Source organism: Mastacembelus armatus, chromosome 16 (genome assembly GCF_900324485.2).
Source record: "Mastacembelus armatus chromosome 16, fMasArm1.2, whole genome shotgun sequence".
NCBI lineage: Eukaryota > Metazoa > Chordata > Actinopteri > Synbranchiformes > Mastacembelidae > Mastacembelus > Mastacembelus armatus.
The window spans coordinates 5636013-5653234 of record NC_046648.1 but is presented as its reverse complement, the minus strand read 5'-3'; the positions used below and the strand labels follow the sequence as shown (position 1 = coordinate 5653234).

The window sequence follows — 17222 nt, the reverse complement described above, 5'->3', positions numbered from 1 at the left end:
TGATAAACACAAGTGAACTGTATAACCAAAACAATGAGCTGAAAGATGCTAAAACCTCTGTTGCCTATTTCAGTACTTCTTCTCACTCATTTACTCTATAACATGGATGTTAAAGACTGATTATTTAGCATTTTGCTTATTATTCATATAAAATACAGTGATGTTGTCCCTTTAACTAAATGTTCATCCAGTCATCCACAGAATATTTGCTGATCTGCTTTTATGGTATTATAAAAGTGAGTCAGTTTTCACTCTACTCTGACACTGTGACAATATTGGTGCAAACTTCCACCATCATGGTTGACTGATTGCTAAAAAGACAGACATGTATGGTTCATTTGGAAAATTAAAGCAGGGCCTTTGGCGTACATTAATATACATAAGTCAAGCAGACCCAGCAGTCCAGATGTCCTCTCATCCACTGCTCTAATTGAGAATTGCTGGCACTGAAAACTACCCACAACCAGACGTGGGGAGGTTCGAGACCTCTCAGTCAACTGTGTCCACTTAGCCTGATGAGTCTAAATGACTTTAACATCCTACTCTGCCACAACTTGGCCAATAGATGTCAGTTTAGCGTCGTGACTCGGCCAATTGGCTACTTACCCCAGCTTTGACCCAGAGGTAATGATGATGTACAGTTTAACATTTCAGTCAATCTCTAGTCACAGGCATCTGAGCAGAGGAAAGAAGTGGGAGTTAACTTTGAGGTTTCAAAGATGATATCTTGATTTACATCTGGAAACGAACGCTGATGTTTTACTTATTAGCCGATTGATCGAAGATGATGGAGGGGGCAATACAAGGAACCAGTCCTGAAGTTAGGAAATGTGGATCCTCTGATCTGCAGGCCTCTCTTTAGCTGGTCATCACATAAAAGCTACAAACATTACTGGTGGTTTTAATGAGTTTTATGTTAATAGTTAACATTTCTCATCTGGGTCATAAATAACACTATATTGTACAGGTCTGCATTATAGTTGATGGGGAAAATGAGCTTGGCTTTGAACTACAACTCTAATATGGAACAGAAATTCTCCGGTTGGGGAAGTTACTTTTAAAATATAGTTAAAATCTTCAGGATATAGAGTTAAACGAACAGTATATTCCAGTTCACAGATTGCTAGGTTGGATTATAGGTTGGGACCTAAAATGGGTCACAGGCACTCTTCTAGTGGGTCTCCACATGACAAAAGCTCTCATATGATTTAATGACCCTGGGAAATAAAACCCATCATGGGCCCTTGCTGAAAAGCTTTAAGAACCTATGCTGATTTTACTCCTCCAAATTCTGTCTGTATTATGTAGAGTAAAAAGGGTGGTGGGCTTTGAGCTTAACCTGTAACCACAGAATTACTTCAAAAGGATCAGGGCACACTAATAGGTCAAAGCTTGATGTAATCTTAATCGAAAACAGGCTGGACTAAGCGCATGAAGAGAAACAGATGGATGGAGCTAGATTATGTGTGACTGACCACAAACAGAAAGAGAAAGAGGGTGAGAGAAGGAGGAACGAGAAAGTTTGAAGGCGAAGGTAAGGATGGGGGAGGGTGGGGAGACAAAAACATGATGAGGTAAGGTTGCTAAGGAGGAAAGAAAGACGAGAGAGACAGGACGTGGAGCAAGAAAAGAAAAGAAAGCAGAGAGGAAAAGACGGAGGAGAAAAGAGAAGGATGGCAAAAGTGTAAAAATAGAGAAATGTCAGACTTGTCAGAGAATGGAAAAAAAAGTGTGAGAGGGAGCAATAGATAAATGTATGACAGCGTATCCAGCCTTTACGGCAGGGAAGGTATCCATCCGCTGACCGCAGCCTCCAGGCCAGATGAAGTGTGACTGTCTGGTGGTCAAACTGGACCTGAAGATTTTCCGCTGTTGCAAAACACTTCCTGCCTGCTGTTTTCATGTAATGTGACCGCTCACAGTTTGCTCCCCTGCCATACTTTAAGTTGTACAATATGTTATTTCTATGTTATTCCTTATGCCCACAGATTAGACTCTTGGCTCTCCAGGCCCTACAGCCTTGGATGGACTCCACATAAGCAAATAATGATTGGACTGTCCAACATGTGTTAGTCTTCAGATTGAGTGCTGCTCTCCATGGGGGAAGTCTGGGCAAGAATGATGATGATCAGAGCTACAATCATATGTGACAAGGTGATATGCTGTTCCTGTGCTGTCGTTTAGGAGCTCTACATGATGTATTGATGAGCGGGATTTTTGCCAAGAGAGTCACTGAAAACCAGTGAGGTATTAAACAAAAGAAATACAGAGAAAGTAAAAAAAGAGAAAGGAATCCATTCTTAGTTACACCGATGCATCTTGTCAATAAAACACGCAGCATTTAGCCATTTAGGCAACTGCTTTTCATAAATAAAGCCAATGAATTTTTAAAACTCCTAAATCTTTGAAACCTATTTGCTCATTCTTGTCCCATTCACAAACTCTGCTGCAGAGTCGGATTTCTGTTCCTTGTCTGCCAGAGACCTGTCTGTGGCTGCTGTGGTATTCCACGCTGAATGAGTCATGTCTGGTGGTTATTATGGGTAGGCGTTTGGCTCCCTCCATCTCTCACCCCGTCTAGTGGCAGCAGACAAAATTACATCTGTTTTTGAGTCTGGTCCAACTGAGCAGACTAAGATCAGGTTCTTATTTAACCATGCTAAATATGTTAAATACACATTTTTGGTTAGTGGTGTAAGAATACATTGCTGTTTTAAATGATTATCACCACTTTCTTGTTTGAACATTAAAGCAGAAGATGATAAAGGGTAAACCTGCATATAAAGGATATGCATATGAATAACAGTGACCTGAGGAGGAAACATGGAGATTGAATGATGCAAAAGAAATGCATTGTTCTTTAATGTGAAAATTGTCATGTTTCTTATTTTTAAACCTTAAATTTATATTTGGTGCAAAAACTGGTTTATTGGCAACATATTACTGTATGTTGCTATTTGGCTATAGGTTGAGAAAAGATCTGTGTTTATTCACTTAGACATACTGTAGCTAAATGAGAAGCTTGATTCCTCTCTGACAGAGGGAACAGGAGACATGAAGTTACCATAAAGAGTTAAAGCAGGGAACCAGCCTGACTGACTGACAATAGTAGCAAGAAACACCTAAAGGTTACTGTTATACCTAGTCATATCTCTCTGAGTTTGCCAGACAACAAGAGCCATTCAGTCATTTTGCAATTATACAATTTACATTATTGCAATATCATCAAATATCAGCATTTTGCTTGCTGACTATGGTGAACCATGCTAGACCACTAAGAAAATGAATTTGCTGACCAGATGTTTCACTAGAAAGGATTGATAGCAGCTACGGTACACACACATTAAACTGTCAGGGATCTGCTCCTGTGAGCAAAGCAAAATCTCTGCTCAAATGTTCACAGGCTGGAGATGTGAAGAAGAGAAAGAGCACAACTTGTTCACTGCACTGGTCCAGGTTTTCCCAGCTGGGAAGACTGAACTCTGTCTGCAGTGGCACAAACTTTCTGTTCAGAGCCAAATGACTTTCAGTCTGTCTGTGTCTCTCAGTATTTTTTCTATTTTCAGATATGAGTAAAAACCATTTCCTTGAGGAGTCGGAGAGAGAACATGCATGTCTTCTGTACATGTACAAGAGAGACAGCCTGTGGGCGTCTGTGTGTGTGTGTGTGTGTGTGTGTGTGTGTGTGTGCGTGTGTGCGTGTGTGTGTGTGTGTATGTATTTGGTGTGCCTGTGATGATTTTACCATGTGCAGGGTCCCTGTATGGGACTAGATGAAGATGGATATGAAGGAACCTGTCAGGTCTGGGCTACTGTCTGAAACGCTCCCTCTCTTACCTCCTTCTCCTCTTCTTATTCCTCTTCACTTCACTTTTTACATCTGCACTTTGTACAGGAGATCCAGGTTAAGTATGATGTTGTTAACATAATATATTATATAGAAGTTTAAAGTGATGATGTAACATGAGGCAAATATCAAACCCAAATGGTGTAAGACATTGTTTGTAGAACACTGGTAACTTTACACTTATTATATTGCTTCTTTTATTTTGCAGTAGACTGTTTTATATTGTTCATAGTGTTTAGCAAACATTCATTATATCAGAATGGCCTGTGGATGGTGATATTAGCTTTACTGGTCTAAAATAATTGTTTTTGTTCTCAGGTGCAGGAGTTTTCATGAGTGAGGGAAGGATGAGCTGACTGACAGACGGACCCAGGACCAGTTGGAGGGACTATGTCTCTCGGCTGGTCTGTGAACGCCTCGGTGTCCTCCCGGAAGAGCTGGAGGAAGTGACCAGGGAAAAGGAAGTCTGGGTGTCTCTGTTTAGACCAATGCCCCCGCGACCCGGATAAACGGAAGAAGATGGCTGGAGATTAATAAAATATCCTACGGTAACAATAGTCCTTTAATGTATCACTGTTACTTGTTTGCTTTTTTATTGGTTAGTCAGGTGTCATTCAATGGTATCGGCCAGTTTGTTTTGTTGTAAGCTACTAATCTCCTCTGTGTGCGGAACCACACGGAGCTAAACATGGAAACACACTCATTTCAGTCGTTTAATGTGATGTTTGAGCTGTATCGTAAGTGACAGAAGTTAAAGGCTTCAGGTGTTTGTTTGTTTTGAATAGTTTGGTACAGGCGCTGCTGCTGTGGCTGAAGACCAGAGGAGCCTGTGGAGGAGACTATAAACCTTTATTAGGATTCAGATTCATACACGCCAACCACAGCGAAGGTAAGTTACTGCACATTTCTTGGTTTATAAATTGGTTTCTGGGTTCAGCTTTTGTCTGTTTGATTTAGAGCGAATCCTCGAGGAAATCAAGGATTTCAATTACAAAAAATGCTCGAAGCAAATTCTTTGCCTCGATGATTTGTTTATTTTCTATTACTTGGGTTCGGACCTGCTCATTGTTCTACACGGACCGTAATCACTGTCGCACAACGCATTTCAAAGTTGGTGCTATGGCAGAGAGCGAAATCGGCCGTAAAAGGCAGAACATGTCCAAAGTTTGTGATCATTTCAAACTTAAATAAAATAACAACACGGTGCAATGTTTGTAAAGTAGAACTAGTGAACCACAACAGCACTTCGTCAAAGCCTCGACATCTGGACAGGAAGTAGACTCGACAGGACAACTGTTCACCCAGCAGAGCCGACACAAGGTAACGTCATTTCAAGGTAACCTGTCGTTTCTGTCATGTATTAGGCAATAATGTAATTGTTTAAAAATGCAAGAGTCTATTTTATCCGATTACTCGAGTAATCACAGAAATATTCGATAGAATACTGGACTCCAAAAATAATCAATACCTGCTGCTAGGTTGCTTTAGGTTGTTGTAGAAATGTGCAAATTGTTCAAGTTGTCAGGTTTTTGCAATTTAAAGTATTATAAATATGTAAGTATTACATTCTCTGGTGTCTTTTACACCTGTGCACTCACATCTCAGTGTAAGATTGTAAAGTTCAGGCACATATGAAATGTGGAAAGGATCATTGTGAATAATAGTTTATTATTTATTACACTGCATGTTCAACACCATTAACAATTTACTGAGCATAAGAAAATGTATTTCATAGCAGAAAATTATAGCTCATTGTTAAGATTTACATTAGCCACCTAGTTAACTACCTTACAGAGACGGGGCTCACACTTTTAGTGAAATACTCTCACGTTTTAGAGGTTTTGGTTATGAATGTGTTGCCATGTGTTGCCATTTGGCTGAGCATCATTTATCATTGAGGAAAGTCTAGAAGAGTCATAGGATGCACCTTTGCACTGCAGTCAAATGTAAACACAAACCAAGTTTAGTCATGTCTTCCTGAGTTGTAGACCTGTTGTTGAAACTTATTGTGATGAAAACGTTTTCAGCATTAGCACTTCATTAAAAGAAAGATGGTGGGTAAAATGTTATGATCAATGTGGTTGAAAAACAGGCTTTTTTTTTTTTTTACCAGATGCCTTTTCATCAATTTACATTCTTCATTTGGACTTAAGTGGCTGTAAACACCCAGAAAATGCTTCAGAAACTATTCTGCTGGATTTTATTTGATGTCAAGTTTTGATTCTAAGCAATACTGTACATTTCAGGCTTTAAACCACATTATCATTTCCACGAGATGAAATATCAAGATAAATACTAATAAGCATGAAGTTGTCTCCCACTGACATTCCACTATTGACCAAAAAATATTTGGAAGAAAATACATTGACTTAGCTCTTCGTACTGTAAAAGGGATTACTGTAGTGACTGAAAACAATAAACTTTTTAAAAAAGACCTAAATAAAGCCTTGAAACCTTGGGGTGGTGCAGAGACGGAGCAATCAGATACGCCCCTGTTTTCATGATATCCACATAGACCAAGCTCAGTTCAGGACTTTCCTGCAATTCCAACCCAATTCTAACCTTAACCCAAACTCTATAATTAGTTTCTCTGGAGGGAAAACGGTCCACACAAGTCATTTTCTGGTAATTGACTGCAAGTTGAGTTTAAATGGTCACAGAAGCACACACACACAGACAACCTACATGCACACACGCAAATACACACTTACTGATGGACACAGTGGTCGAGTAGCTGCGGCGTGTGTGATAATGAGACAATTCTTGGAGGGACGCATCTGGACTGTATTATATCATCTCCCTGGAAACAGTCCACAGCTCTAAAATAGGAGTGTTTGCTCCCAGTCAGCTGCAGCATGATGTCATCCAATATAATTTCTAAAATCAAGGGGAAAAAAGGATATTTGATGACATGTGAATGTGCAAATAACAGTGGTTTCTTGAAATATGGACATTCTTATGGTGTAGACTAATTCAAAATGTTGTCTGTAACTGTTTGTCAACTTGCCATAAACAAACAAACAAAAAAAAAACTTGTTGCTTAAACCGTTGCACCTGTCTTCTATTTTCTTAAGTGGACAAAAGCTGGAAAAAAGCTTTGTTTTAATTAAAGCATATTTTCTATCAGTATATTTACTTGTTCCAGTTCCACTAATAACCTTGGTACATAGACAGAAACCAAAAAATTACACTTAGAAATCACTGTAACCAGTATCCATGTAACAAATGTACCTGAGGCTAGTGTTTCACAGGGTCCTCCATGTGCTTTTCTAATGAGTTTCACTGAGCTACTTACTTCATAGCACTCACTGTGAATTTTTTAACTATCTTAACATCTGGGCGAGGCAGTTTTACAGTACATTTACAGATTTACAGTAGAATTATATTCAGACAAAAGTACTTATAATTGCACACATCCCTAAGGAAACTTTCACAAAAGACCATATTTTCTTCTTTTCTTTATTTTTTCTGCACAGTTAAAAGTTTGGTGTGTAAGGTTAAAAGTCAGACTAATGAGGCTCTTCTGTAATGACTGATCATTTTCTTTGGCTGAGACAATGTGAATCTATATGAATGTGAGTGTGACCGTGTCACTCTCGCCTTAAAAGAGCCTCACGTTGGCTGGGTCTGGTCTGTTTCCCGAGCAATAGCTTTATTAAAGACTGCGTGTGTGTGTGTGTGTGTGTGTGTGTGTGTGGTTTACTAGCTGGCTGCAGTGGTTCTCAGGGGACTGCCCCTCTCCAGCTGCTGCTTTACAAGACTGTAACATCAAACACACACTTAACACAAAGGTTTGACTTCACGTATCTATCACGTCAACCCTCTGCCTCCTTTAACAAGTTCATCAAATGAACTCTTCTCACTTCTTCCTTTCCCAACATACCACTGACCTTTACGCTCACACTGCCAGCAACTCATAGTGCATAAGAAATCTGTGCAGTATGAGCTCAGCAGGAGCACCCGTCTCTTCTCTTTAACCCCTTGCTGCCTAGTCATTTTTTAGAGATGGATTATTTTTCACTGTACAAGGTCTGCTCTGTGAAAGTTGCCTCACTGCTTCGCCACAGTAGTAGTGTCATAAAATGCAGTATGAAGTACAAAATGTTTGTACTTGACCTGACAATAAAAAGGCTTTTGCACTTAAATATTTGCTTATATTACGCCTCCACTTTCAACATCGTTTCCAAAGTAAAACCTTGGAAAAATCTGGCCATCTGAATAGAAGTCTGAAAATGAATGTGCTGGAAATCTGTTTGTGAGAACTAGGGGGTTTAGAGCAGGTGTGGGGTACTCCAGTCCCCAGGGGTCACTGTCCTGCTTGTTTTCCAACTAGCCCTGCCCTTCAGCTTCTGATTGGCTGAACATACCTGGTCGAGGTAATCAGCACTGTAGGGAAGGGATAAGTGGCCCTTTATGACTGGAATCCTGGTTAAAAGCAATAGTTGAACATTTTGGGAAATATTTTTTCTCTTGTTTTCTTGCCAAGGGGTAAATTTGGAGATTGATACCACTCTTACTTCTAGTTTTAAATTTATTTACTGCTCCAGGCAAAGAACTAGTCTGGCACACAATTCTCACACATTGGTTTTTGTACAGATTAAACAAACAAGTTATTTTAATTTGTGAGCTTTAGAAGTGCTGGTATGTGGATCCTGTTACCTCTGGACTGAGCCAGACTATTTTACTGTTTCCGGTCGTTATACTGAGCTAAGCTTAGAGGTTCAGATTGTGTCTTCAAATTTACCATACATGGATTTTTCTAACTTTCAGGAAGAAACCAAATAGCTGTATTTTGCACACTGTTTGATTTTTGCTTTAAGCTACAGTATGACACTTCTTTGGCTAGAGAACTGACTGCATAAAAGTATTTATTTCAGATTTATTCAATTGGCATTTTAGTTTTTGAACAATGTCAAAAATACCTAAATCATAAAAGTGAGAGTCATGCTCTGCTGTCACTCAAATGCCAGCGGAGATGACAGTAATGTAATCTGTGTCACCTACAGGTATGATCTTTGCATGTCCACAGGTTTGAGTGGTGGTGTGCACAGCAGTTGAAGATAGTGAAATAATACCAAAGAAAGGTAACATTAGTTATGTTACCTCAGTGAAACGGTTATATTTTATGTTTCGTTTTTTTTTCCAAAAGCAAACAGGTAAATTTTCACATTAAAATCTTGCCTACAGCTCAGAAACTCGTACACCTTCACATTTTCCCTCTGTCTCCCTAAATTCCTGTCCTTATTTTTTTCTGTATGATATTGAAATTTTTCTACTACTTTTACTGATGATTGTCTGTAATGCCAACTGCAGGAATTACTCTTAGTTCTCTGGCTTGATCAGACTTGGTTTCTGTCAGAAGGCTCCTTACTACCCCCTAACCCCATGTTTCCTTCTGTCACACTCTCCACTCTTTGTTTCTCTCTTTCTCAGTGATGTGATCTCCCTGGCATCTGAGGCAGCCAGTCATTACACCATGGAACATAGTGGAGCCAACCGGAGGCCTTTAGAATTTGGAAAACCACAGAGTAAAAGCTTTTCTTTATCGTTACCTTTCCGCTGATACGTGTTTATCACGACAGACCAGTTAACAGAAGCTGTCCGTTTCACAAGAACCTTTTGTTACCCAGTATCTTTCTTTAGTTTTGTATTTGTCCCAGTGAGCTCCAACTGGATTGAAGTGTGGTTCTGGAAATGGCAACTAGCATGATGGCCTGACTAAGCTCATATGTTACATAGCCCAGGAAAAAAGCACGAGTGGTAGGCCGAGATGGTGGCAGAGGAGGGGAAGAAGAAAAAGCGATTGGGAGAGTTCAAGTTAAAAATACAGAGAGAGGTGAGGCTGTGAGTGACTCAGTTGGTCAAATCGTTCCTGCCACCTCATTAGTGGCGATGACATCACAGCTGATTTCTTTTTTAGTACGCTACTACCTGTTCCCTGCCGCTCTTGCAGGAGAAGTAGAGCTACTGGCCGCAGACTTTAACTGCAGAGACTGGGGAGCTGCTTTTATGTCATCAGTAACTCAGAGCAAGTAAAAAGGAGGCTGGATATGCTCGGATTGGAGAAGTCTTTTTTTGAGCTAAGTAATCGCAGCTCATATTATATTAGTTACTCCTTTTCATGAATCGAGCGTAGAGCAGCTGCAGCTGTCGGTATTAAACCGATTCAGTTGTAACAAAACCTTTAACAGTTTCCCTTGAGGATATGTTTCATGTTAAGAGCTTTCAAAGTTGTACATAACCGCAACCAAGTAAACATCTCGCAGACGATGTTTCCAAACTGGCACCAATCGATCGCTGTATCTTTGTGACCAGGATTCATTCAGCAGGAAGCAGAGGCCTAATAATCATGAGAGGAGATTTAAGTGTTGTTCAGGGTCTGGTTGGCTGCAGAAGAGTGAATGGTGTCTTCATTTTTTTATGCTTTAATTTGAGCTACTTTAACTTTTTTGCTTTTGTTAATCACCCATATTAGGTTTGTGTTAGCTTTAAGTGTGCTGCCAATTTGAATGTCCAGATAACCGAGTGAGTAACCCTCTCCTGACTGTGTGTGCACTGGAGGTGAGATGTCCTCAGTGGATTAGATTAGTGGCCAGTAGCTCTTTGTGGAAATAATCACTGTTGGTGTGAATGTGTGTAATTGTTATCCTAAAACAGAGAGCATCTGTGACAAAAAAAGAACAACCTTCAAGGTTAAACGACAACTCAAACAAGCTGCAATAGAAAAGAAGAAAATTACAACATCAGATAATCAGATTTCAGATTAGAAACAGACTTCCATCCTTCAAATTGTCTTTTATTGCCCCATTGTGTTCACAAATACTGTGAGATTCAAACAAAGTAAAGTAGAAGAGACACCCTCATGCAGCAGGGCCCAGATGTATGACGACAGCCTTCAGACACACTCAGACCAACGAGATAAAAGTCACACAGATTTTAATTTCCCAGCATTTGTTTCATTGTTTAACAGCGTTCTGAGGGATGTCGAACCAAACAATGGCTTTTTACTATGTGTCTGAACCCAGTGCACCACGAGCGTGTTTGTGAGAAACTCCATCATAAAACGGGATATGAATGGAAAAACTAAGGGAGCAAGCACAGTTTCAGCTGATGTCTTCCAGTTGTGTGACCTCTCTTTCCTTCTTTCTTTTTTCTGTCTCTCTGCCTCTCTCGGTTTAATAAGGCCAGCTGTAGAGTCTGGCTCTCTTGGGAAACACAGTAGAGTGTGGCTGGAGCTGAGGCTGAATGATCCTAAAATTGGTGGTGGTGGGGGTGCAAAGTTGGGGAGCGAACACTTCCGACCATTTTCCCCATGCGATACACCGTATAGTCTGGAGCGCTGGCAGGCCGCCGCCAAATCTCTCTCCCCTTCGTCTTCTCCCCCCTCTCCTTCATTTCCTTCCTTTCCATCCTACTTTTCTTCCTCTCTCCCACAGCTGCTACACCGTCCTCTTTCCCCTCCTACTGGTCACCATCCCTCCTTCTTTTCTTCCTTTTCCTTGTCTTCTTCCTGCTCTCTTTTCTGTGTTCATTACCATGGAAAGTAGACAATTAATTTCAGCACCCTTGTCCAAATGTCTGCTCACTGGCACCATAACAAGTTCACAAACTCTTTTCCTCTCCTTCTCTTCTATCGCTAAAAGTGACGCCAAGGACTCTGATAAATAGCTCTGTTCCTTGGAGTCTCTCTCCCCCCTATACGCCTGCTCTGTGGTACCATATCGGATCCAGACCTGCTTCCGAGTTTTGACAGGTCCCTGACCCGCGCCAGAGCAGTTCAGCTGGGTTGGGACTGTGGGGGTGTGCATGTGTGAGTGTGGATGTGTCTTTGTGTTAGTGTGTGAGCCAGGTTGGACCCGACCAAGTTGGTGGGTGTTTTTCATCAAACTAATGAATAATACGTCTGAGCTGAGAGAAGAGTATCGAGCGAGAGAAGAGGAGGAGAAGGCAGAGGGGAGGAGCGGGGAGGGGTAATGACTATCAGATGGTCTTCAACTACTGTGCTGCTGCTGCTGCTGCTGCTGCTGCTGCTGCTGCTGTGTCTTTAAAGGAGAACACCACTCAATTTTAAAATTCACATATGTGATTATTATTCTCTGGAACTGTGCAATTACTGGTGTGAAAACAAGAAACTCAATCCCAAAGTGGGAAGAGAGAGCTAAGGAGGAAATAGTTGTACATGAAGTTAAATGATGAAAATGCCCCACGACTAATATCTCACTATGGCAGGCAGTCGAGTTGGACGTGACACAGAGATATACTGATGTTATGGGGTCAGGTTCAGCAGAGGACAGTGACCTGTAGAGACTATGAGTCAGCTCTAATTTGCATTGAAATTGTTCTAGTTAGAGTGGGTCTTTACACGAGACCCATTGTTTTGTTTTTCCTACTACAGCAGCTTTACGTATTTACTCGCATTGTTTTACTGGCACCTGTTTTCTGTGTAAAAGCCCTAAAAAAAAAAAACAACAAAAAAACACTGCGTGCTGCCTGTCCAGTAACAAATGACTTACAGAGAGTGAGTGACGAGCTAGTGAACATTGTGGGAATACCCACCACCTTGATTAGTAAAGCTGCACACTCAAAATCAAAGATTCAGTTTTTTTCTTTTATTTTAAAACTTACTTATAGGTTTTGTATTGCAGAGGTTCGTATATAGGAAAGCAGAGAACCCTAGGAAATCACTTGTAATCACATGAGCAATGGAAAATGTTTTCTAATGCAACCTTGGGAACAGATATTCAGGTCACATCCAAATCATCAACATATGTATATTAGTCCTCATACAACCTGTCAATCAGTCCTCTTTTTTGGGCACATTCGATGTTGATTATATAAAATACAGAGTCTGTGTTGTGTGCTTAGGTCAACATTTTGTATAGTTTTATGTAAATGTCATCATTAGTGTGCTGTAGCTATTTCCTTTTTTGTACAACATTGTTCCTGGTAAATGTAGCCGATTGTGCGATGAACGATTATGAAAAGACATGAAGTCTACATTATACCCAGTGAAATGTTTTCTGGCCTGCGGGCAGTGATTCAGAGAGAAATGGATACTGTGTTAGACCAGCCACATGCTCCTGGGAGATGCAAATCATTGGAAGATCATGCTAATGCATGTAATAACGGACCACAGTGAAGCTGCTTTGGAAATTCCATGGTTGGTGGGCAGTCAAAAAGAAACAGACTAAACACAGTCTGACAGTCAATCAAGACATTTGGGTGAAAATATATATTTAGATCATATATTAAATAGGTTAGCCTGCCTAAACAAGATGTAGCACACATAACAATTCTGTCACATTGTTTTGAACCAGTCTGTTGCTTCGAGTTATAATCACTACAACACCCTGAATGGTATTTATTGTTTGCTAATTAAAATATAGGGCAGTGAAAAATTTGATTAGGATAATGAATTCATCATTCACAGTATTATACTCAGAGGCAGCTTTAGAAGAGAGACAGAACCAAATCTCTGTTTACCATGAGCACCAAGCTGCCAGATTGCGTTGTACTGTTGACTCTTGAAAGACAAAGTTTGTTTTCACTGTGTCCACTTGCTTAAATATAGCAGCAAAAAGTGACTCACTGAGAAGAGGCCCAGGTGTGTCACAGTGGTCTACAGTAAAGGCCCCGGGGCGGTGGTTGCATGAAGGTAGGGCACATTGATAAGTGACGTATTCTAATGTAGATCCAATCTGCCTCTTAGATCTTTAGCGTTAACAGCCAGTCAACTGTTTTCAAATACATTTGAAATTTAGTAACCAGATGTGTTCGATGAAAATTGCAGGAGAGGAGTAAAGGGCTTAAACCTTTAGCATGCAGTGTATTCTTAGTTCCTACAGGTTCATGTTATGTTTGGATTCATTTATTTTAGAAATTTCTTTTTTAAAGAATTTTATTGTGACATCCTGTGTCTAGCCTGGATATCGACAAGTGGTGTAGTGCTAGAGTGAAAAGGAAATAATTACCTAAGACTGAAATACAATTTTGAGGTGCTTTATTTCAGTATTTCCATTTTATTCTAATTTTTACTTTTAGTCCACTTCGTGTCAGAGGATAATGTTGTAATTTTTACTCTTCAACATTTGTTTGAGAGTATTGATTCTTTTTACTTCAAAAACATAGTTGTGGCCCCTTTTTGTTGTGTGTCCAGAACTGACATCAGCTTGATGATCTGTAAAAGCATTAGTACAGCAACAGCAAGAATGTTGCATTGTCTGAATGCACCTGTAGTGGGGATCAACTGAGTTTCTCTATGAACCAAGAAGGGTCATATTTTACCCATCCTGTTTGAACCCACCAATAACCCACCCATCCTGTGTCCTCTGTCCTTGCTGCTCCAAACACTTCCTACACATGCTGGAATCAACCACTGCACCCAACACTGGCCTCAGCTCATACAGTCAGTAGCACAGCACAAACAGAATCCGTGTGATTGAGGGGTTGAGGTGGATACGGAGGGGAGGTAGATAGAAATATAGACAGAAGAAGAAAAAATACTAACCGTAACTCTGACAGATTATTCATTGTGCTATTAGTTTTCAGCAGCAGCTTACAGTTGCCAATCTACACAAAAGATTCATACCAGCAATGGCAGTTGGGTAATAATGCACTACTGAGGATTGTAGACTTCATAGCTGAGTTTTACATATGTTGTCAATATTAAACCACTGTACATTTAAAGCAGGAAGCACAATTTAAGGTCATTCAGTTCCCTGGAAATAAGAGTTAAGTTGCACAATCATGGCTAATAAAATCCCCAAAACCTTAAATCGGAAAAGCAGATTAGAATTTGATGAAGGCTGTATAGTGCTTTCAGTAAAATTTGAAGAAGAGCTTGATTTTCCAAACTGTCTCTTGCCACACATTGATAGAGCTTTTTTATTCAGTTCTGTCTCTCATTAGTTTTCTCCCACTCTTGTCTTTCTTCCCTCCTCTGTCTTTGCTCCCTTTGCTGTCTCTTCTCATTTTTTCCTCTCTTTCCGAGGAAGACAGATTGTTTAAGGGAGTGTAAGTGAGTAAAGTAGCAGTTCCTCTGCTACAAACCCCTGAGCCTCCCCTTTGTCACCAAAACACTCCATCCTAAAAATCAAAGTTGCTTGAAGCCAAACTACTTGCAGGCAGCCCAGCGTCACAGCTTGTTCAGATAAAAGGTTCCAATCACTGCTGAATAAACCCAGTTACCAGCTTCTGGCCTGAACTGTCAGCTACCAGCACTGCAGCCGCCCGCCTCCCAGCCTGCTGTCCTGGGACAAGCACAGCACAGAGGGGGCTGAGGAAAGAAGAGACGCAGGGAGAAAGGCAACTCTTACTTCACCACTCAAGCTTCTCAGCTTCATGCTGTCAAGAAAGAAGGTGAAGAAAACATGAGAGCTTGCAAATCATAGTCTGGTCTTAAGTAAATCTAGAAAAAGAAACAGGAAGAATGGAAACTTCTGTTTTCTGATCCAGCAAAACCTGATAAAATCTGATAAATCAGAATATTAGCACATTAAATTGAATCATTTGTTCCCATTCTTCATCATGTGAAGAACTGGCCTTCCATAGAGGTAAATATCTAGGGAGTTCACAGAGGTCATATAATTAAAAAAACAATCCAAAAAATATACACTGAGTAAGTGTATATTTAAAAAAATATACACTGAGTAAGTGTATATTTTTATTGCACTGTCCAAGATCATGGCTTTATTACTCCTGACAGATGACAGCAGTTTATTTCTGTTTCATTTCCATTTTTATGTACCCATCCAAAAACGCCAATAAGTGTTCATGCCAATAGGATTGTGTGTTTCCAAGGATACATGTCCTCTATGGTCACCAGACCAGCCTAGCAAATGATGAAAATGATGCAGGTTCTGTTTTAGGGTGGATTTGCCTTGAAACACCATTGTGCAGCCAAAACAAACTCCTGCTGATGGTTTGCCTCTTGCCTCCGGTCTCTCTGGTCTGCTTCTAGACAGCAGCTGAGGGACCCTCAACACTCAGAGGGAGGAGCAGAGGAGTCCTCTAACCCTCCCACCGGCTATAAGACCGGAGGCAGACGGAAACACTCAGACAGCACGCACACGTGGAGCAAAGAGGCAGAGAGGGAGAAGGACGAGACCAATATAGAGCAAGAGAGAGTCAAACTGCTGCCACAGACCGAGTCATTTTTGCAACTGGAATTGAAACAGGCAAATATAGAAACACAGGACCAAGAAAGTGGTTCAGGGAAGAAAAAGGACAAATAACCACTTGACTTCAACATGCCATTATAATCTTTTTTTTTCTTCTAAAGGATTAACTCAAACACGAGCTGACTTTTGGGATGTGAAGTGTTTTTGTTTTTTTTTTTTTTTCCATTATTTTTTATAACCCAAGAGAGAAAAAAACAAGAGGCACCTTGAACCTGCATCACCCTGTGACACAGCAGCTCTGACGTCCAGTCACTCTTGACTGCTGGCTGCAAGAAAATCTTTAAAACCAAACCTAAGTCCACATCATAAAGGCTGCATTTAACTCAACTAGCTCAACAAATTGTACACAGAAGAGCAGTTGGAGTAAAGTAACTTTTTGATCGTTGGAAGCCTTTAGTCTGCAGCATCAACAGAAACTGTTTCAGTTACAAACTCAGTTACAAACGTCTAAAGTTAAACCTCAACAAGTGGAAGTCTCACGAGGATTGCCCAGTAGCTGTCAATCTGTTGTTGCTGTGAAGATGACATTTGCCATGCTGCGCACAGCGCCCCCTGCAGGCCGCTTCTTGTACGGCGACATCGCACTCCTATCTGAAGATGATGACGAGAATGGCAGTGAGGGGTCAGGCTCTGAGGAGCATACCACCAACTCCTCCAACTCCACTTCCTTCCGCCTGTCTTCCTCATCCCCGTCTGCCTTTCACATCAAGGTGAACAGGAAGAGGAAGCTGTGCGGCGGAGGAGGTGGCGGTGTGGTAGGTGTAGGGAGCATGGCAGCAAGGCTTGTCCCCACCGGCTCATCTCCCAATGTGGAGGTTCGCCAGAGGACTGCAGCCAATGCACGGGAGAGGGATCGCACTAATTCTGTCAACACAGCATTCACAGCACTTCGCACACTCATCCCCACTGAGCCTGCAGACAGGTACAGAGCAGCATGAGTCAAACTCTGTCATGACATTTGGCCTGATGCACAACTAAGTGATGAAATAACCTCCATCTGGAAACCAAAACATATGATGAGTAATCCCTGATGTAGCTCTTGATAACATGCACCTTCATTAGCAAATTATTACTTGGAACAGGCTTGTATTCTTATGGCAGCATCACTGCAATTAATTAGGATTTGATCATACCCATAATAGATGTGTCAAGTCAGAGTTAGAGTGCAGCAGTGCCAGATGTGTGCTCAGTTTTTT

The 17222-nt window shown here is 40.8% G+C and overlaps 1 protein-coding gene across 4 annotated transcripts in view; it reads left to right on the top strand.

The window, feature by feature from the left end:
- The first annotated feature begins 15267 nt into the window (after positions 1 to 15267).
- The window catches only part of LOC113122027 (basic helix-loop-helix transcription factor scleraxis-like), a 28939-nt gene continuing 26984 nt past the window's right edge, over positions 15268 to 17222 (top strand). For all 4 annotated transcript variants that reach the window (XR_003294820.1, XR_003294819.1, XM_026292928.1 and 1 more), the window contains exon 1: positions 15268 to 16948. Coding sequence is in view for 2 of the 4 variants with exons in the window: in XM_026292928.1 (XP_026148713.1) it covers positions 16548 to 16948 (401 nt within the window). In the remaining 2 variants the exon portion in view is untranslated. The remainder of the gene's footprint in view (positions 16949 to 17222) is intronic.